At 38.1% G+C, this 20,369-nt stretch overlaps 1 protein-coding gene across 1 annotated transcript in view; it reads right to left on the minus strand.

The window, feature by feature from the left end:
- Positions 1-3,036: 3,036 nt before the first annotated feature.
- TRAPPC12 (trafficking protein particle complex subunit 12) overlaps positions 3,037-20,369 on the minus strand; it is a gene marked incomplete at both ends in the record, with an annotated part of 57,035 nt that continues 39,702 nt past the window's right edge. The window contains 5 exons of the mRNA XM_081997339.1: positions 3,037-3,279; positions 4,658-4,745; positions 5,545-5,645; positions 11,040-11,138; positions 19,115-19,188. Coding sequence (XP_081853465.1) covers positions 3,037-3,279; positions 4,658-4,745; positions 5,545-5,645; positions 11,040-11,138; positions 19,115-19,188 — 605 coding nt within the window. The remainder of the gene's footprint in view (positions 3,280-4,657; positions 4,746-5,544; positions 5,646-11,039; positions 11,139-19,114; positions 19,189-20,369) is intronic.

Here is a 20,369-nt window from a genome sequence, read left to right on the forward strand (position 1 = left end):
TCTACTAATAAGAACACAGCAAACATACTAAAGTGAGACCTGCGTATGAATTAGAATTTAGAGAAACTTGGAAAACAGCGGATTATGTTTTCAGAGTGTTTCTTTTTAATGGTTTTTTGACTCTGACTGGGATCATGAATTTTTATTCTCTGCCGATCAGAACACAGGCTGTCACTTACACGTGCAGTGCGTATAAGGCACTACTGAATCGAAAAAAAGGAAGCATTTTACTCCTCAGTTGTAAAGAGGCAAGTGGCTTCAGCATGCTGGATGATGGTGGATCATGCTACTCTCACTTAGAATTGGAAAAGATGAATCAAGCTTCATGAAGACATAGACAATAGTAGAACAATATAACATGACACCCAACCTTCAGCTAAATGCATGGGAATCTCTGTTATAAGATACATTGATATTTTACATATCATTGTACAATTTTTTAACTAGAATCACAGAATGGGTTGGGTTGGAAGGGACCTTTGAAGATCATCTAGTCCAACCCCCTTGCCATGGGCAGGGACACCTTCTATGAGACCAGGTTGCTGAGAGCCCCATCCAAGTTGGCCTTGAACACTTCCAATGATGGGGCATCCATCTTCTTCCAGCTTCTCTGGGCAACCTGTTCCAGTGCCTCACCCCCCACACGGTAAAGAATTTCTTCCTTATGACCAATCTAAATCTACCTTCTTTCAGTTTAAAACTGTTGCCCCTTGCCCTGTCACTACATGCCCCAGTAAATTGTTCAGCGCTCTCCAAGTCTTTGAGAACAATACTGGTTCCATACCAGGATTTCTATCTCCTAAGAAACCCCCCACACAAGAAAAGTGACTTATGCTGGAGAAAACATACTACTAAAATTACTTACGAGTACGGTGAGTAACATACCGGATCAGATCAATAGTTGCAACAAATTGAAAACAACACTGATTTCAGCTTCATTATGACAACATCAACTGAGAATTTGTCCAATCACTGTTAAACTTTGTCTAAATCATAGCAATATTTAAAACAAATGTAAAGCCTCATAAGGAGTAATGCAAAAGTAGCTACTTTTATTTGACTGTATTTTAATACTCACTAAAGATACATAAACCGTGCTTAAACCCAAATGAAGCAGGGGGTGCTGAATTTTTCATTTTTAGTTTAGTAGTGATACTTTAGGACAAGTCTACCCAGATGCTGCACAAGTTTAATTCAGACCCAGCTGTGGAAGATAGAGGCAAGCCAGAAACAGAAATAGTAATGGGTTCAATTTTTTTTCAGTTGATTGGTACATCTCTAGCCGTTGTTTCAGTGCACGAGTGTGACCCGTAACACACACATATCCTGTAAAAATGGAACAAATTCTCTCTTTGTCCGAGAAAAGCTGTAGGCTTACATCTTTAGAGGTGACTGGTGATTTCTAGGCATCCTCATTTTTTTGCATGTCCAGCTTGCAGCAATTTTCACACCAGCTGATTTTTGAGGACAACTGTTTGGCCCCTGTACAGTATCTTCAGTTGGACAAGCATAAAAATGAGTTGTTAGTTACTTAAAGATACAGGTGGGAGTATTTAAAGATGGTGAGAATTAACTGATGGATATGATATAAAAAATGTAACAAATACAGTTACAGAATTGTCCCATGGCAGTGATTTATGACACGAAGCTACTCGAATTGCTGAACATTAAATCTCAAAACATCAAAAAACCACCAATAAACAGATGTATCTCACATATGAGGAGTATCTGGATTGAATCTTTTCGATACAGATGGAGAAATGTGGGCAGAGATGTGAAATACACCGATACCACAACAGTACTGTGATTCCAAAAATCTATGTTCCAAGGGATTCCAAAATCACTTTTTGCCAAAATCACTGCCAATACTGCCTTGTGTCCTTCTCTGCATCACCTCACTTGCTTCCACTCGGTGTGACGTAACCCTTACAGACCTCTGCCTCAGTCTATCCTTTTCCCTGGGAAGTGCTTTCTGCACAGTGTTTTCACTCGGTAAGGGGAAAGGAGAGGAACTGAGCTGAAATGGGTTGTGGTCCCGCTCTGCCTAACTAAAGCCAGAGAATGCCAGACTGGAGCAGCTACGCCTCCCTACACCGAGAGGAATCCACAGGCTCTAAGCTAGGATAGTAAGAGCTGAAATACACATGCACAAGTTCAGGGGTTCCTAGAAAAACGTTGTAGCATCTGCTGGCGACATCCAAGTAGAGATGTTGGCCAGAGTGGGAGAGGAACAACGTACTGAAGCAAGCATTAGTTTGGTTACAGAGAAATACTCCACTCCCACCCACAGCTTTCTAGAATCTAAATGCTTTACTCGGAAAGATTTAATGGTATCACAAACCCAAGAAAGTATAGGGAGACCGTTTAGTATCATTCAGTTGATATAGTCCCTCATACTGTGGGAAATTCGTACCTGTGGGTGACTGTATGACTCCCTCACATGCCATCTGGACATGGTCCTGGGCAACCTGCTTTAGGTGGCCCTGCTTGATTGGGGGGTTGGACCAGATGACCTCCTGCGGTCCCTTCCAACCTCAACCATGCTGTGATTCTGTATAGTGGTTTTCAGGCAACCTCCCTTGAGAACACTGGTCAAAATGAGACACACACAAGTAGAAACAAGTGAAGAGAACCGCATTCAGAATTTCATTTCTGTAATACACATATTGATATTCTGTCAATAACTCTTAGCTGATGAAATTAGCTCATGTGATTTGCTCACTAATTACTGAAAAACTATAACAATCACCAAGACAACATAAGGTCAAATTCAGTTTTTCTTATAAAAAGAATCTGAGTAATTGACTGTGTATATATATAGTACACTGTAATGAAGAGTAACTAAATGGTAATAGACTTGTAGGGATGAAGCTGGCTCTAGTCTTCACAATGATAGGACTGTTTAAGACAAAGGATTCTGTAGTAATGCCACTGAATATTCATAATTGAATAGATTTTATTTCACATTTACACATTAGCAAGAGTATATACAATTTAAAAAATCAGCCTTGCTGGAAAAAATTAGTTGGAAATGACCTATCCTAACTTGAGACACTGAGTATTAAAGCTGTCACCCTCTTTGATAGCTACAGCCTCTAGAAGGGCCTGCTTCTTTTGCATGCTGCGAGATGACTCCAGTTCATACATAGTTGTCAAGTTGAAGAGAACGCTCTCATGTAGGTAGTGTTTAGGGTCCTGCTGAACCATTCCTTCCAACTGCCGGAGAGAATCCTTCAGTTTTCCCAGATAAAGAAGACAGACAGCAGCATTGTTATTAGCCTAGAGAAAAATATATCGTAAACAAATAAGTCTCTCTCTCTCTCTCTCTGTATGTATGTATGTATGTATGTATTTACGAGCGATGACGAGAAAAGGAAAAAAGGAAGTCTAGCATCTGGGGTTACAACAGGTTTACTATGTGCTAAGAATCACGTGTGTGTGTGTGTGCACACGTGCAAGTAACAAAAGATACATTATCAATCATACAATCCAATCCTTTTTTTCTTGTTATTCTCAAGATTTATCCTGTGTCAGTAGGACCTGATTTCTAAGAGCTGAAACTCTAAAAGACAGAGTCTAAAATGAAGTATAAATAGTACAGGACATTAGTGAGTTAATTTTGAAAGTCAGTTGAAAAATATTTCAGAAACTACATGAGCCTCTGCATGCTGTCATTTTCAGGTTTTTTTTAATGACTTCACTATATCTTCAGAAGTGTTTTTCTCTCTGGCTTACATATAGAAGATCCACATAAGCAACAGGAAAAAATTATCTTATCACAAAGGCATCTACAACTGACTTCAAGTAAATTCAGCAGATAGGGCAATCTAAAGACATCATAAATGATCAAGTCAGGTCCCATTTTCCTTTCCACACAGAACAGGCTTTATGAGTTACTGAAAGATTCCAACAGTACAAAGTCATATAACATGTTTAAGCAGCAGATAAAGGAAGAACACAGACTTTTAAAAAATTTCTTTTTCTCTCCCTTCAGGAAACCCTACTGTGATTTATAGTATGTACTATTTTACAGCCTGCAAAATGATGCAATTCATGTGCTTCTTAATCTCAGTCCCCTCAATCTTTAGATGGCCTTGGATCAGGCTGCCGGGGGTAAAATGGCTCACTTCTTAGGAACACTTGCATGATCACGCACTGAAAGCTGCCAAATGTACAAAACCCAAAAGTAAATAAACAGCTCTTCTTTGATCTTCCCTTGTGATGGGAATTCAAGGCTCTGATATGCAATGTGTTAAAAATGTCATGTTTAAAATTACAACATCCCTTCAATGTTGTATGAAATCAAGTTAATCTTATACACGCTGGCAGCTGCCATTTTTTTTCCAACATGCATGTCTACACTAAAAACAGCGAATGCAAAAACAAGTGCATTTGTGAAGATCCCGTAAAACATAATGTTTCGGAATGCTTTCTACATGCTTGCCTAGGTATTCATGCCCTTCATATAGACTGGTTCTCCATTTCCCACCCCGTTTTGTATCTTCCTTATGTATACTAAAAACCCTTTGGCACACATGCAACATTCAATTTTTCTATAAAGCTCTGAGCATACTCTGGGTACTAATTAAATCCACTCATGAAGCATTACGAGAATAATTTAGGTGTTCATTTCAAATGTAGCAATTTGGAGATTTACCACAGCATTTGATGAGTCGATCCTTAAAATTTCTGTGAAAAATCGATGAGCTTCTGCAAAATTATTCTGACCAAGGTGGAGAAATGCTCTAGAAAGTAAGTGACATACGAATGAGTTCTCCTCAAACACTCAAGGTGACAATATATTTTAAAAAAAATGGACACCATTTTTTATTTTTTCTGTTACAGATGTGGGAGTTTCTGACATTTGCTCTTCACAGTGTAATTACAGCCAGCAAGGAGACACTGATTTACAGACAAATGGAATGACAACTTGGATCATTTGGCTATTATATATTCTGCCTACCAAAGCAACAACCTTCATTGTGTTTTTATTAACTAAGAAGCAGATACTCTCTTCCTGGAATTATTTCTCTTCATGAAATTAGCCATGCTATATAATTTTCAGAGCACTTTTGAATAGTGTTTTCGAAATATATTAAACCAATGTGCTAACCATTACAAACTCTGTCCCTCATCATGCAGCTTGATTTACAATGTATTCCAGCATTCTTTGAAACTGCCAGGCAGCAACTTTATTAGCAGATCTGGTTGTAGGCTAAGGGCCCAAAACAGCTCCTCCTCTCCTAAGAGTTATTTATGCAAATGTATATTGAAAAAGCAGAGTGAATATATGCAATGCCTGGAAGAATGAGAAAAAGCTTTGTAAAATCAACTGAAGGATCACAATTTGAATCCAGGATAACAGGACTGTACCAAGTAATACAGATCTCCTGGGTCTGTGTGCCATTCAGTCTCACTTACAACAGAAGTAGTTATGTAAAAGAGAGAAAGAGAATGGGATTGTCTCAAGGGTAGTTTAATACTCACAATGCATACTTTGCAAAACTATATTTTAAAGTTTCATTTAGCTATTAAATTATCTACCTGTTCATTAAAACCATAATTTGGGTCTGTAGTCCATCCAATCTCTGAGTCAGTTTCTCAACGTCTTGAAAATATTTTTCTGCAGTTTTTATGTCTCCAATCTAGACAGTAAAATTATAAGAAAGTTACCACAATAAGAAAAGAGATACAGCTTGATTATATCTTTTACAAAGGATAAGAACACGAAAACATATCAAAGTCCGTTATCTAGTTGTTCGGCATCAAACTGACAGGGTAACATCTGTTATCAAACAAAGTTATTTGAAGAGCCATGTTAAGATCATGAAAAGAACCCCAAAAGCGTGCGCAGTTTTATCTAGGGCAGTGATTCTCAGCTGTAGGTTGTGGGGCATTCATGGACTGTATGGCAGGGGTGCCTCACCTCCTCATTTGGCTCTTCTGTTGTCACTGACTCCAGAGTTTATAAAATTAGCTGAAAATGAGAAAAGGTTTAGAATGACTTCCCGTGAGACTGGGCATTATTCTGCAGGAGGTGAAAAGGGACACTGCCCACAGGCAGAAGCTGTCAATAGGCAGGAGAACTGGAATACAGTAGCCTGGGTAGCTAGCGTAGGACCCATACTTGGTAACCCACAGCTTATGGGTCATAGCCAGGGACCACAGGATGACTTCAGTGCATGAGACTGAAACATCTCAGAAAACAACCCCAATGCGATGGGTCACTGATGGTATCAGGGAGACAGTCCACTTGCAGATTGAAAAATACTGGTGCGTGGATTGTCGCAGGCTGATGGAATGAGGGATTTGAAAGCCGGCATAGAGAGGAACAGATTTTGGGGACACACACACGGGGACAGAGATTCCTAGAAAGGAAGGGGTATTTCACCAAAGGGTATGTCACATACATTGCTATTTAAGATGAAAAAAAAAGTCTTTGAAGAAGGCCCCTTTGGTAAATCAGCTAGCAATGTGCGTTTCATAGAAGGGTTTCATGAAGCATTTCACACTCATACTTTTGGTAAGGTTTCACAATAATTTTGGGCTGGAGAGATGGAAGGAGAAGAAAACTTAGTACTGGGTAAAATAAATCTATCAAAAGGAGTAAAACTAAACTAGTTCAGGAGCATAAAGCCATGGAAACCAGGCAGCCCTCAGGTGGGGAGATTCAGGAGCCCTCAAGAGATCACCTGTTTGTTCAAGAACAGGACCAACATTACCAAAAATGTTTGTGACAAATGTGTTGAAGTCACCTTAAAGCTCTCAGATGGTGAATATTACACAGCCTTCCTAGGAAACTTATTCCAGAATTCTTACACACCTGTAGTATTACAAAATACACTCTAAGTCTATCTTGCTCCATGTTTTACCCCAGCTGTTTGTCCTATCCACAGTGGTCAGGGGGAATAGTACAACTCCTCTTTTTAACAGCCTTTTACATACTTGAAAATTTGCATTGCACTTTCTCCTTTGTTTCTTCTTCTAGAATTAGAATAAATTTTCAAGCAAATCAGTGTTCACCTTCTTCTCATAGATAATGTTTTCTGGATTCTCTGACCATTCTTGCTGTTCTTCTCTGAACATTCTCCTTGAGGGCCTGCTGATCTCCAACTATCTCTCACCAGCAGTGAGAACGGAAGAATTACTTTATGTTTCAAATGTGAATATTAAGTTTGCTTTTATGCCACAGTATTTTGGAAGTCCGATTTGTTTACCTATGTGTAGTTTGCTTACCCTTAGCCTAATTCCTTTCTACAGAACAGTATCTCATTAGTTGTTTTTTTTTTTGTACTTGTGTACTATTGTCTTTGTGTATTATGTGTATTGTGTATTATATGTGTATTATATGTCTTTGGTAGTATTTTGCCTTTGCTGTTTGAATCACAGCCAATTTAACATTTCAGTTTCTCAGCTTGTCAAGATTATTTTGAATTCTGATCCTGCCCTTCACAGTGTCTGTACCACTCCCAGCTTTTTTACAAGCATGTTTCTAATTTCATCGTACAAGCACCTAACTGAAAAATAAGAACACCGCAAACCCTAAAGGGATCCTTGTGGAAAAGATGATCTTTTCATCAAGTCTTCCAGTGAATGACTTTCCCAGTAGACTTTTCAGACATAGCAAACATCTATTTTAAGGTTTCATCTAGATTTCTTCCCAATTTGCTTATGGGAGTATCACAGTGGCAGTATCCAAAGCCCTGCTAACATCAGATGTCTGACTGGTACTGCTTTGCCCCTAACCACAAGACCTCTCCCTTGACAACATAAAATTATTACTCTTTACATTTACGGGATGATCCAGTTGCACTCAAAGATGCAACTGTCCATCTACGAAAGCATTTATGAAATACCCATTAATACTCTAGATAATTAAACAGATGCATTTCTCCCAGATGTTACATAACTGGACTCAAACAAAAAAAAATTATTCATTCTAAAAACATCTATATTCAGTTACAATGACAAAAGATACAATTTCTTTCCATAAATAAAAGTGTAAATCACCAAGAAAATAGTTACTTTTAACTAAAGGATAATGCTGGCCCAAGTGTTAAATGAATCCATCCTCGAGTATTTTTAGCCTGGAAGTTAGAAGGAAGCCCCTAACCATAGGAATAATCCATTTCTAAAGCAAACTACCAGTTTGCTCCACTGGGAGCTTGATGAGTTAAAATCTAATATGCTTTAAGATTAATCACTCTTTATTTGTGATCATGAAGAGTTCTCATTTCTTAGCAGCACCTTGTATCTTCTCAACAAACATGCCAAACTTTTAATTCCCATTTTTCCAACTAAGAGGAAACAATTTACATATTTTTTCTGGCAGAACATTTAAAAGAAATAATTAGTTTTAAGTAGTCATTAAAATGTTAAATATTTAAAGTGGTCTTCATTACTTAATTTTATTTAACTTAGTTCAGAAAACATGACTTCAGTATCTAATAATAATTAGCACTTCGAATAAAAATGAAAATTCCTCTGTTAACCTCAAATAATCATATACTCAAGGAGCCTCCAATTTACTACGCGCTTACGTTTGTTGTTTGTCTGGAAACCAAGATTGTTTTTCTTAAGTTCTCCTAGGATTTATTTATTGCTTTTAACTCTGTTTTGCAGCAATCTATTGCAGAAAGTAAGGTCAGGCAGCTTTCCACTTTCTAAATTCTTTAATGTAGTTACTTAAATGGCAACTTGGGATAGGTCAGCCAGCAAGCAGAGTCTATTAGCAACACACAATAATATCCTAGAGAATAAAATGTATTCACTGTTCCCCCGTTTCATGTGACTTTCTGTTTTACGGATCAGGTGACTGCTGCCAGAATTACAGTGCTTCTGAAAATTTCTCTGCAATAGCCTCTGTCTTTTCCTGCATTCTACATTTCTCTCATCCTCATTTCCCACTTACATTAAGGCAACAGCTAAAGGCTCTACATCAGATCTAGGCCTCTTTACACCCCACTGCAAGCGAAGATAAAGACGACATGGTGTCTTACAACTAGTAAGCTCAATTTAATTAAGAAAAATAAATAAATCACACACAAAGTAAGGTTTTATCTGTTGAAAAAGGTTGCCTTTTTTTCTATTTAACTCCCAGACTTACATGTCATTCTACATTATTGCTTTGTTTTGTATGTGTGATATCTATTGTCAAACAGTATCTGTGACTGATAAGCAGCTAAAATCTGGCTCCCTTGAGGCTCTCTTGGATAATGTTGTTAAGTTAAGAGAACAGTCTGAGGTTATTTGGGAATCACTACCTGTGACATCTGAATACGAGAAAATTGCTTTCCCATTTTACCTGCAAGAGGTTTATTTTTTTCACAGAGTGCCTTCTCAACCGAGCACACAATACTGCGCAGTGGTCTTACCAAAATTATGGTGTCCAGCCCTGCAACACATTTCTCTCTCTTTGATTTGAACTTCTTGGGTTTATTTACCTACACACCGATTACTTCTCTTAATACCTCAAAATCTTGCATCTATTGTAACAGTACCTTCCAGACAGAGCTGAGTATTTTGTCACAAAAAAAGACAACGTGCCAAACAATAAAAATTTATCTCCTTGAGATGCTAGAAGAAAACATTTGTTTAGAAGTGATGCTTTCTATTAACTACTATCTAGGATCACATGAAAACATCAAGGGCTCCTCATACTCCCTTTTGCTATGTCCAGTTCTGACAGTAAAACCATTACATACTAAAGGCCTGTTGTCGCAGCCAACATCGCGGAGGTCAATGACTTCAAATGACTCTGTACAGAGCCTGTGAACACCGTTTTTCGAGTTGGGTGGACGTAACTCTTTCCAAAGTTGGGAGACACTTTCCTCCCGAGAGTGAAAATTTTTCTATAGCAAACCAAGCTACTAATAGACTGGAGACTGTGACACCGGGGTGGACACTCTTGTCAGCATGGCAATAGCTTGCTGACACTAATGTACCCACTTGTTTTCCCAGTAAGACCAGAACTATTAATAACTTGTATTTCCAATAGTATTATGCATATTTACTGTACCATTCTTTAATATGCATAATTACTAGGTTGCCTATTTAAGTAATAATTAATGCACACAGCCAGTATCATACAATTGCTCTATAGTGACTGAGATCTACTTTAAATCAGAGACTTTTAAAGACAAACATGCCTACCACACTGTGAAAACATGTTCCTGCTGAGAACTGAAAATCCGTAACTGAGTTTGAATTACATTCTATGATTTTAAGCAAACAACAGTAACGATTTCATTACCTAACAAGAGTAAATTATTCCATTTCAATATAATTTTATAACACGAATGCCACAAATAAGATTGTTTGTAAATACTCGATGACTCAAAATTAGCTTTATAATAAATAGCAAAAGGAAGTAGATAAAAAAGTTTGAAATATCAGTATCAGAAATATGAAAGAACTCCAAAGAAATTGTGAGATACAAAAAATTAAAACAATAATATACTAATTATTTAGATGCATCATTTTCTGATAAACAAAAAATTACTACTGTACTTACATTTTTTTTACTTATTATGGTAAGTACATAGCTACATGGAAATTCATTATACTTGTGCAGTCCTGTTTTTTCTTTTAATGTGCCCTCCCCTGTCTTCTCAGGGATATAACCTGGACAAAAGAAGGAAACTCAAATTTTTTCTAGATGAAGATGGCAGTTATACAGCATGACTGAGAGCTGCATGAAGTTTCAGGCAGTGAGAAATGAGATTTTTAGTGAAATTCTGACTCACTGAAATCAACAAGAGCTTTACCATTAGTTTGAGGGAAAGCAGAAATGTTGCTCTTTGATTCCATTACTAGTGTAAGTTTCTACAGCATGTTCTTTGTTTGCTAATGCACATGTAGGTACTTTTAATATTATAGGTGCTTTATATTTCCTAATTCTATTTAGTATCACATGGTAGAAGTTTTTTTTTATTTTGACCACAATTTGATACATGCCTTTTAGTTTTAAATGCAACAATTACTCACTACATAGATGTCAACAGTAATATTACCTAGCAGATTTAGAATAAAATGCATACCTGAAGGAAAATCCTTCCAATTCCACTCAACAGCTGAGGCTCCTGCTGGGGGTAATATTTGATGACGCTGTGATAAGCATCTACAGCCAGCACGTAGTCCTAAGGGGTGAAAAGCACATGACCAGATATTTAAGCTCAGCATTCTTCAGCCTTTATGTTGTCTTCATTTTAAAGACATAATCAAACAGAATTAAAGTAATTGCAACTTCTCAGTGGGACAGAATTTCTACCTGTCACTGCAGGCACTAGTAACTGACTATATTGGTCTTTTCCACTTATACTGGAACTGCAAACATAGGGGATCTTCCTTTTTTTTTTTTTTACCCAACTCGATCATATTCTGTTTGTAGCTAAATGCCAAGAACAAAAAGTCTGAAAATTTACTCCTCAGCTTAGATTATGTTTTAGGACAAAAGTCAAAAGCCTTCTGTGTGACTGGGGTATATATACTTGAGAACTTGAAACTCATGTTTCAAATATATCTATAATATACATGGTTTAACAAACTATGTTCCAAAGCTTTGGGATCTGCTTGCGCACATGCTCTTAACTTGTGAAAAATATAATGTTACAGAAACTGCAATTCATGCACATTTTCAGATGACAAACTAGCACTACTGCCAAGTGAAACAAGACGTTTTCTATCCCTCCACCCAAACCCTTGTCCCCTTCCACCATACTGTGCAAAAGGAAATGAGCAGGTAATCTAAACAGAAAACTGATTTGGGCTAGAACTCAGTGAGGGATGGGCTGGTTCTGAACTCCAGGAAGCTTTGCAAATGACACCCACACCTGCACAAAGTCTGTGCTGGCAAGTGGCAACTCTGAGATCTGCCTGCTCAAGATGCAGTGCAGGTGATGTACCTCCAGGTAATGACCAGTGACAGAGGATTAACAAAATCACGGTCCCATTTCCCACGGGAAGGAAATGCCTATGTGACTGGTTACTGCAGCCCAGCTGTTTCATGGTTAAACTGCAGTAATTCGAAGATCTGGGCAGTAAATGACTTTTAGAGCCTGGCTACGTGGTCTTTGGCAGGCATATATGATTGAGAAACTCTGCACGTCTTTATGCTGACTGTAAGACACGTAGTGGGTACCTTCACAGGGCACAGGGCTGCACTAGCCTCACCCATAGCTTTTTGGAGCAATCCATAGCAGAGGCAGAGAAAGCCTGCATTTGCTTATAAAAGCCAGGCATATGCACAGACAGAAGACTCTCTGTGCTGTACTAATTCGGAGCTTCCTGACAGTCCTGCCCTTCAACTTACCACAAAAATTTGTAGTGGGTGTTAGGAAGCAAAAGACATCAAAGAATAATTTTTCAAAACTGCACAGACATCTTGGGATACTCTGTACCCTACCATTTTTCCTGGTCAAATTACAGTGCTCATTTCACTTGTCCCTAATGTGATCACAGCTATTGGTAAAGGTACTTTTTCTTCATCTGCTGTTTAGTCTGAGGAGGCAATGTGCCTCAGGTATAATGAATTTATTTTCCTGAGGTTGCACTTAAAAGGATTGACCCTACTTGACCTGTGCACCAGGTCACCATTTGGAACATACTAACTGTTTCACACACACAAAAAAATCAAGAGACGTCTTTGGGGTCTCATCTGTATGTGAGAGAAATTACATGTCCTATAATAGTAGAGGCTGACTTAAACAGCCAGGGGACACTCTGCAGGACCTTTGTTTTGCAAACAACTTGTAGATTGTGGGTATAATGATTAATTCTGAACAGTTAACCATTAAAATTTAGACCTAATTCCAATTCTAGTGTGCCATGCCATGTTCATGCTTATTGTTGGTCATGGAAAGAGTTCAGAGCAAAGACAACAAGCCATATACACAAAAATATACTTATTTAAAGACTGATTTACTTAGCATTCAGAACTCAAATGTGATGAAATTTATGCTATCAAAATTTTTCGTAAAACTATGGATTAGGAAAAACTCAATTTTCACTGTAACAGCTCTCAATAAAGGACTTCATTGATCATGGTGTCCCACTGTGTTAGGTAGGCATAAAAAACTTGGAACAGGGACCCTCTGAACTGGCTCCTTAGAGGAGCCCCAGCCATGTTTCTATTAGCTATTAATACCTGCAAAAGTGTCATTTATAAAATCTGAAGGATTGTCTATGACTGTGAAATTTATCCCTTTAAGCATAAAATGTACTCACTGGAGAAATAATTTTATTGTATCAAATTCTCGCTTTTGTGCTGAATGTCTTCCATTCTGTGGTCCTAAAGCTGCCCCTTACCCAGCACTCAGTCTCATGCACACTCTAAGACTTAGGCTACACAACAAAGATGTGTAACACAATCATGAGGGATGGAGGCTCTACAGTCATGTCCCCAAACTGATGCAGAAACAACTCCCAGAAGATCATGCAGTTAAACTGGTAGAAAAGTGCCGCCGTCAGCTTAGTTTACAGCTTAGCATGATTTGACTACAGAAAAGCCTTGGCCAGAAGCAGCTGCACGAGGGGGCACTGTTGGCACAATTATACCACCACAGGCTCCCTAGGGCAGGTAGTAGCCAGCCTTGGTGGGAACAAGCAGCCAAGTAACATCTCGGAGGCCCACTCTGTGGGGGTTTCATGGACTTGGCCTAGTTACGCAAACAAACCCTCCTCCCCTTTTGCATTCACTATCAAGTGACTGTACATCCCCATATGCATTGTAACTAGAGTACGTAAACATTCACACCTCCGAAAATGCGAGAGTAGAGATGAAACATTAACAGTCTACGCACTGTGTTTGTGCATATGGCACCCTGTTTCCATATGATGGCACAGCACGTAGCATCTATGCTTATCTACCCCATGCCTTGCAGTACCTATCACAGGAATGGGACCCATTTCTTCCAGGAGATGACAAGAGACTAAGTTATATATGTCCGAAGCCGCTCCTAAGCATAGGAGGATGAGACCGTAAAGTATTATCACAATATCCAGGCTCACTTCTAAAGAGAACATCATTTTGTAGTTACTCCAGGATTCCACAGTGAGTTTTATATGCATTTACTATTCCCCCCATAGTGTCATGGAAGCAGTAGCAGATTTCTCGAGTATGCTACATGTGACACAGAATGATACTATTCCATGGTAAATTATAAAAGCGTCTTACCTGACAGTTCCTTCTGAAGGAGCATATTGTTAAATAGATGAGATTTGCTCTCATTTACTGAAGACTTTGTTTTCATTCCCAGCTTTGCTAATGTGACACGGTATAAGAAAAATTGTCTGTGAGAATGATAAATTGACACCGTCCCAGAGGAGCGAAGTCTTGGTTGTGTCTTGGTTGACAGAAGTCATGGTTGTGAGAAGTAAGACATATTAGGTACCGCCAGTAAAAAAATACAGTGATCAGCTTGTGATCTTAAGACTTAAAGGTGGGGCTGATGTATTGTCATGGTCTTTAATTTCTAAAGATTGTGAGGTTTCAGATTTCCACACCATCATAAAAAATCCCAAAAGAAGGACTGAAGTTACACAGTTCAGCATATGAACGAGAGTTGGCCTATTGTTTTATAATTCAGTATCTCTTTTACTATGGCAATTTGGAGCTAACATTAAATATATTCATCCAAAATAGTTCTAGTAAGCTATTGGATCTACTTGCAGAAAAATGGTAAGTGGGGTCTGTTTTTCCTTTGATGCACTGCAGTATAACTGTATTTCCCTTCATGGTCACTGCATTATACATTTTCATGTTTCCCTCACCACCACCTTAAGTACTTAAAATATTAATTATGAGATATTAAGATATAAGCATAAATTACCATGATGTGCAGAATGCTGAGACTAAAAAAGCTGACTAAAAAAGCTGACTGAAAATCAGCTTTAGTTACACAAAGTGGATAGTTCATAAATACTGTATTTTGTGAAAAGAGGACAGGAATAACTTATCCTTCCTCTATGTCTAGTGAACTCGTGGAAGGGTTATGAAAGCAGATTCACAGTGTTACGAATCCAAAGAGCAGTACTGCAGCAGTTAGGCAAAAGACACAATGATTCATGCAGTCGTTCTTTAAATCATAGAGGAATCAGAGTCCTTAGGCATCAGTCCCTTGCGTCATTAGTACAAGCTGTTACCTCCTCCTTCGTACAGTTTTAATTGTATTAGACCCAAATTAAAATCAATTCTAATGCTTTTGTTTTTACAACGGGCAAGTTCTACAAAAGCTAAGACAACACTGAAAAAATCTAAAAAGTACAAAATGTGCCTTTAATTAGAGTGCATTTATAATATATGTGGAAAGTACTTAAGTGTTTATTCCTCAGAGGGGTAAAAGTCTGATAAAATAATGTCAAAAGCGATTTTAGCTCAGACAAAAAGAACTTAAAAAGTTTTCAAGACACTTCCATGGTGATTTAGTAAAATGAGAGAAGTTTTGCAGTTAGATTGTTGAAGCAATGTGCATCATCAGTTGCATTTTAAATTAATATTCCCTCATGCTGCTCTATTCAGGGTTGGCTATCACAGTGACTTAAGCTCACAGTTCTTGAAAATGGAAGTCTACAGTGACATGTTACATGTTCTCCCTTTCCCTTCCTGCTGTATTTCCACCTCCTCCCTTAAGTTGCCCCTTGTTCACATGAAACAGGAAAAGCCGATCCGGTTGATATGACTGAGATCCACCATTTCTTTGTTTTTGTCACTTGGTTAAGTCTAATAGTGGAGCACAGAAGGAAGCTGAAATATATTTAAGAAGGTTGTGCAAAGAAAAGAGGATGAACAGGAAAAAAAGGTCTAGCAAGACTGCCTTAAAGTGCTACCAAACTGTATCATCAGTCACACAGATAAAGGGACACAGCAGGCAGAATTCAGTATCTAGGAAAGATGGTCCCAGGGTGAAGGAGACTTGTGATTAATTTCCTGTTCCACTATAGGTTTCCTGCACCAGTCTGGGTGAATCACTTCTTTGCACCTCACTCACTACCTCCACAACAATATACCACTCCATCTCAATAATTTAATGAGATGTTTAGCTATGAAACTAATGAGGCCATATTTAAAAAGACAAAAATCATTGTTCTATATAAACAGAATCCCTTGAGTCAGGTAAGTAATGCAGAAGAGATATGACATGAAATAAACCCAATTAGAGTTGAGGATAACTGAAGTACATTTAAATAGTTATAGGCCCAACATCTAATCAAAATATTATCTTCTATTTTCAAGAGTCAATCCTGACAAGACTGTTTTCTGTTAAATACTACTGAAGTTTTTTGGCCAAAGAAAGAGTTTAGTAAAAGTAAGATAATCAGTGTTTCCTTTTTATACCGATGTCACATAGTTTAATAAATGGTTATTACTAATCTACTAATAGCACAAGTTATTCCATTCACCTAGTAGTACTTGTGGATCAAATACGACCACACTGCACTACTGTAAATGTTCACTAGATGGCAATAGATGGCACAGACTTGGAGAACGAAATCAGTCTGGTGGTTTTTTTTTTTAAAATTACATATGCTTGAAATACTTGAATAAAAACAAATGCAGTTTTTAAAGTGCATTACACAACAGCAAAAAAAGTGGAACTTTGTTCAATTAATATAATCGTTCATGGGAGAACTAACAAAAGCATGCTTAAAAATTATTTGAGTAAATAGTTTCATCCTGAATACTCTAGAAGGTGGAGAAGATTATTATAGAATTGTGCATGTTAGAATGGTCTTAAAAATATTAAATTTATAAATAGCCAATACAATTCTCTTGCAGAGGATCTGTCACATGGTGGAAAAATTAACTTCATGTATTATTCTGATTTTAACTGCAACATGACTATGAAAAACCTTTCTTAAAACCTTTCTAAAAACCTTTCTACTACTCCATATAGGGATTTTTCTGAGACTTACAACTACTCCATAGCCCATGCACTGAAATGCAAATTTCAGATGGAAGTAATTATGCATTAGCATGCAGTTGCAAGTAACCTGGATGTTATTGTGGAACCATAAATTTCTAACGTAACAGCTGTGAGACAGGCCTGAAATACAATTGGTCTTAAGAAGTGTCTGAGCTGCAGTATTTTTGAAGTACCATTTCTTAAAAGGTGATAAACAGTATTCACAAATATATTTCTATTACGTGCTGGTTTTCGCTGGGATAGAGTTAATTTTCTTCATAGCAGCTAGTATGGGGCCATGTTTTGTGCTGAAAACAGTGTTGATAATACAGGGAGGTTTTCGCTATTGCTGAGCAGTGCTTACACAGAGGCAAGGCCTTTTCTGCTTCTCACCCCACCCCACCAGTGAGTAGGCTGGGAGTGCACAAGGAGTTGGGAGGGGACACAGCTGGGACAGCTGACCCCAACTGACCAAAGGGATATTCCAGACCATATGACATCATGCTCAGTATATAAAGCTGTGGGGAAGAATAAGGAAGAGGGGGACATTTCGGAGTGATGGCGTTTGTCTTCCCAAGTAACCGTTACTTGTGATGGAGCCCTGCTTTCCTGGAGACGGCTCAACACTTGCCTGCCCATGGGGAGTGGTGAATGGATTCCTTGTTTTGCTTTGCTTGCGTGAGCGGATTTTGCTTTACCTATAACTGTCTTTATCTCAACCCATGAGTTTTCTCACTTTTACTCTTCCCATTCTCTCCCGCATCCCACCAAGGAGGGGTGAGCAAGTGACTGTGTGGGGCTTAGCTGCTGGCTGGGTTTAAACCACAACATATTACTAGAAGAAAATAGCACTAACAGAACCAAACCAGAAGAAAGGTGAGAAGTGTGCATGCATGTGGATTTGTGTGTACATGAGAAGAAAAATACTGAAAGCATTAAAAACAATTCATGGCCAAAAGTAAAGTGAACTTCTTAAAAAAAATATATTACCAGTATCTTCTTATTTATAAATTCTATTTTGGGATGGCAACTCATGCTTTTCTCCACTTTGTTTTGGAAAAAGAAAGTTACTTAAAAAATGAACCTATGTCAAGTACCTCCTTCAAAAAACAAATGCTTACTAATTCTTAAAAATACCTTATGGTCTCATGGAGAATTATTTCTATTCAAGACAGGACTGTTTTGATTGCAATATCATTAAGAATACCAATTTCTGTTTTCCCTAATTATCATACAAAGGATATTCCATTTCATGTAAAGCAGTATTTGGATAACTGGATCTTATCTAAAAAATCCATGCTTTTTGAGGTATTGTAATACTAAAAATGGAGCCCCGTTTGGGAAGTACCTTAGTAAACACCAGAGCATCAGGTTTGGCATGACCTTGGGCAATCAAAGAACAGGGAGCAAGGAGTGCAAATCTTGGCCTGTGAAGATTATACTGCTGACAGCTCTGCTCCAGGGCTGTTGCCGCTAATTGATTTGTGAAGTACAGTTAAGCTCAGGATAACAGCAGTTTGCTGCAAGAATGGCAATATCCCAGTTTCCCTGACCATGAGGTGAACAGCAGAAGTTTTATTTCTACTTCCCAAATACAAGGAGAAGCTAGGAGTGTTGCACCAAATGGAGTAGGGATTGGTTAAAAAAGTAAGAGGAGTCAAGGGGGAAAAAAAACAACAATGGAAGTTAGTTACTTCTGCTTTTATTCTTTCTCTTCTGCCCCTACCCTCTAGTGAGTATTTAAACTTGAAAGAAGATTATCTTACAATTGAGATAGGCTGACAAGGGAGGATGTATTTAGATGTTCTGGATCTTCATCATATACAAAGGCTAGAGTATTATTAATCTTCACAAACAGAGCAACATTTCTAGTGCACAGTTTGAAAAAGACAGAGCACATAATTGCTTTTAATTACAGCATTTAGTTAAGTGTTTGAAAAATTCAATTTAAAAATGCAAATCCTGTATTGTTATTGCATGTTCTCTAGGATGATTTGGGGAGAAATAAGTAGAGATACGTTCCCAAAGAACATTACTGCAAATAGTTATCTATTAAATAAGACTATTAAGTCTAATTAATTCTTCACTAAGCAAAATCTTCACGTACAGTCAGGTAGTCTTCTCTTACCTATGCACCAGTAATTCTCTTGCACTTTCTCTGACATGCTATTCTGGAATATACGGTACCTCTGCAGTTGCTGCCACCCACGTACCTTCATCATTAGCAGACAGTTTGCCATGGAGTATATCACCCGGCCCAGACGTGACCTCCACAGCTGAACAGAGGCTGCAAAATAAGAGCAGCTTGTGAATTTGCACAAATAAATTAGAGGTTCTTTCTTGCCATCAATTATTGGTCTTATGCATTACCATTTTGAAAGATCCCCCCTGTTAACACCTCTGGGTTTTAGCCTAGAATTTTTAATTCTCGGCCATGCTGCACCATCAGAGAGAATATTCTGCATCTCTCCGAGGGAATTGCTCAAGCGGCTCTGGGTACTATACATGATGCAACAACGCAGAGCAATAGAGAGCTGCTCAGCTTTGAGCTCAGGCCAAATATTAAACACCAAAAGAAGCCACGCATTTTCCAATATCAGAACAAAAGGTGCCTAAAAAGATTCAAGTGATAATAAGCATCAGTTTAAAAACATGTAATCTACAGCATTAAATGTGCTAAATTAAAAAATCAAACATCGTTAAAAATGTCATTTCAGAGCCAAAACATGCAGGGTGAGAACTGTCTGAGTCTGGGACTGTTTGTGCTTGCCTCTGGCTTAGAGATCTGCTGGAAAAAATCTGCCAAGTCTGTCTGCTTTCCCCATGCTCCTGGAGCCTGCAGGCATTAAAAGCTGCAGCAGCAGATTTCTCCCTTGCTTTGCAGACAGACTCCTGATGCTGTAAGAGAATGGTTCACACAGATCCTTATTTCCTCTTGTGTTACTATACCATAGATCAATGCTAGAAATATTCCTCTAATCCTCAAAAATAAACATTAGGAGTATTAATTTAGTACATTTGGAAAATAAATGTATCTCAGTCAATCAGTTGTCAAGGTCACTGTAATGATTTGAAGGCAGGGGAGGGAAGGGAGAAGAGGCTGTTTCAATGAGATTGTGATAACTGAGACCACTCATTTGTATCAATAATGTAGTCTCTGATGAAAGCATGGCAGGTCACATAGATAATTAATTCTTTCAGCACACATAAATGCCATTACAAATAAGAAGAGAGCTTGGTGAAATGTCTACTCCCCTTCCTAAAAACTCCTTCAATCCTCCCCAACAACAAACCAAAAAAAAAACAACCCATGAATATCCCAAATTATCTTTGTCAAAAGAGGGGCATAATGTGGGGCCCATGACTGAACCCAGTATTTCTTCCACTGTACCTTAAAATCATTCATTAGTCCTAGCTTTTGTTTTAGAAATTCCTTGACCACACATCCCTATTGCTATTAATAGAAAG

This window comes from Phaethon aethereus, assembly GCF_964289735.1.
Source record: "Phaethon aethereus genome assembly, chromosome: 3".
In the NCBI taxonomy this organism is placed as follows: Eukaryota; Metazoa; Chordata; class Aves; order Phaethontiformes; family Phaethontidae; genus Phaethon; species Phaethon aethereus.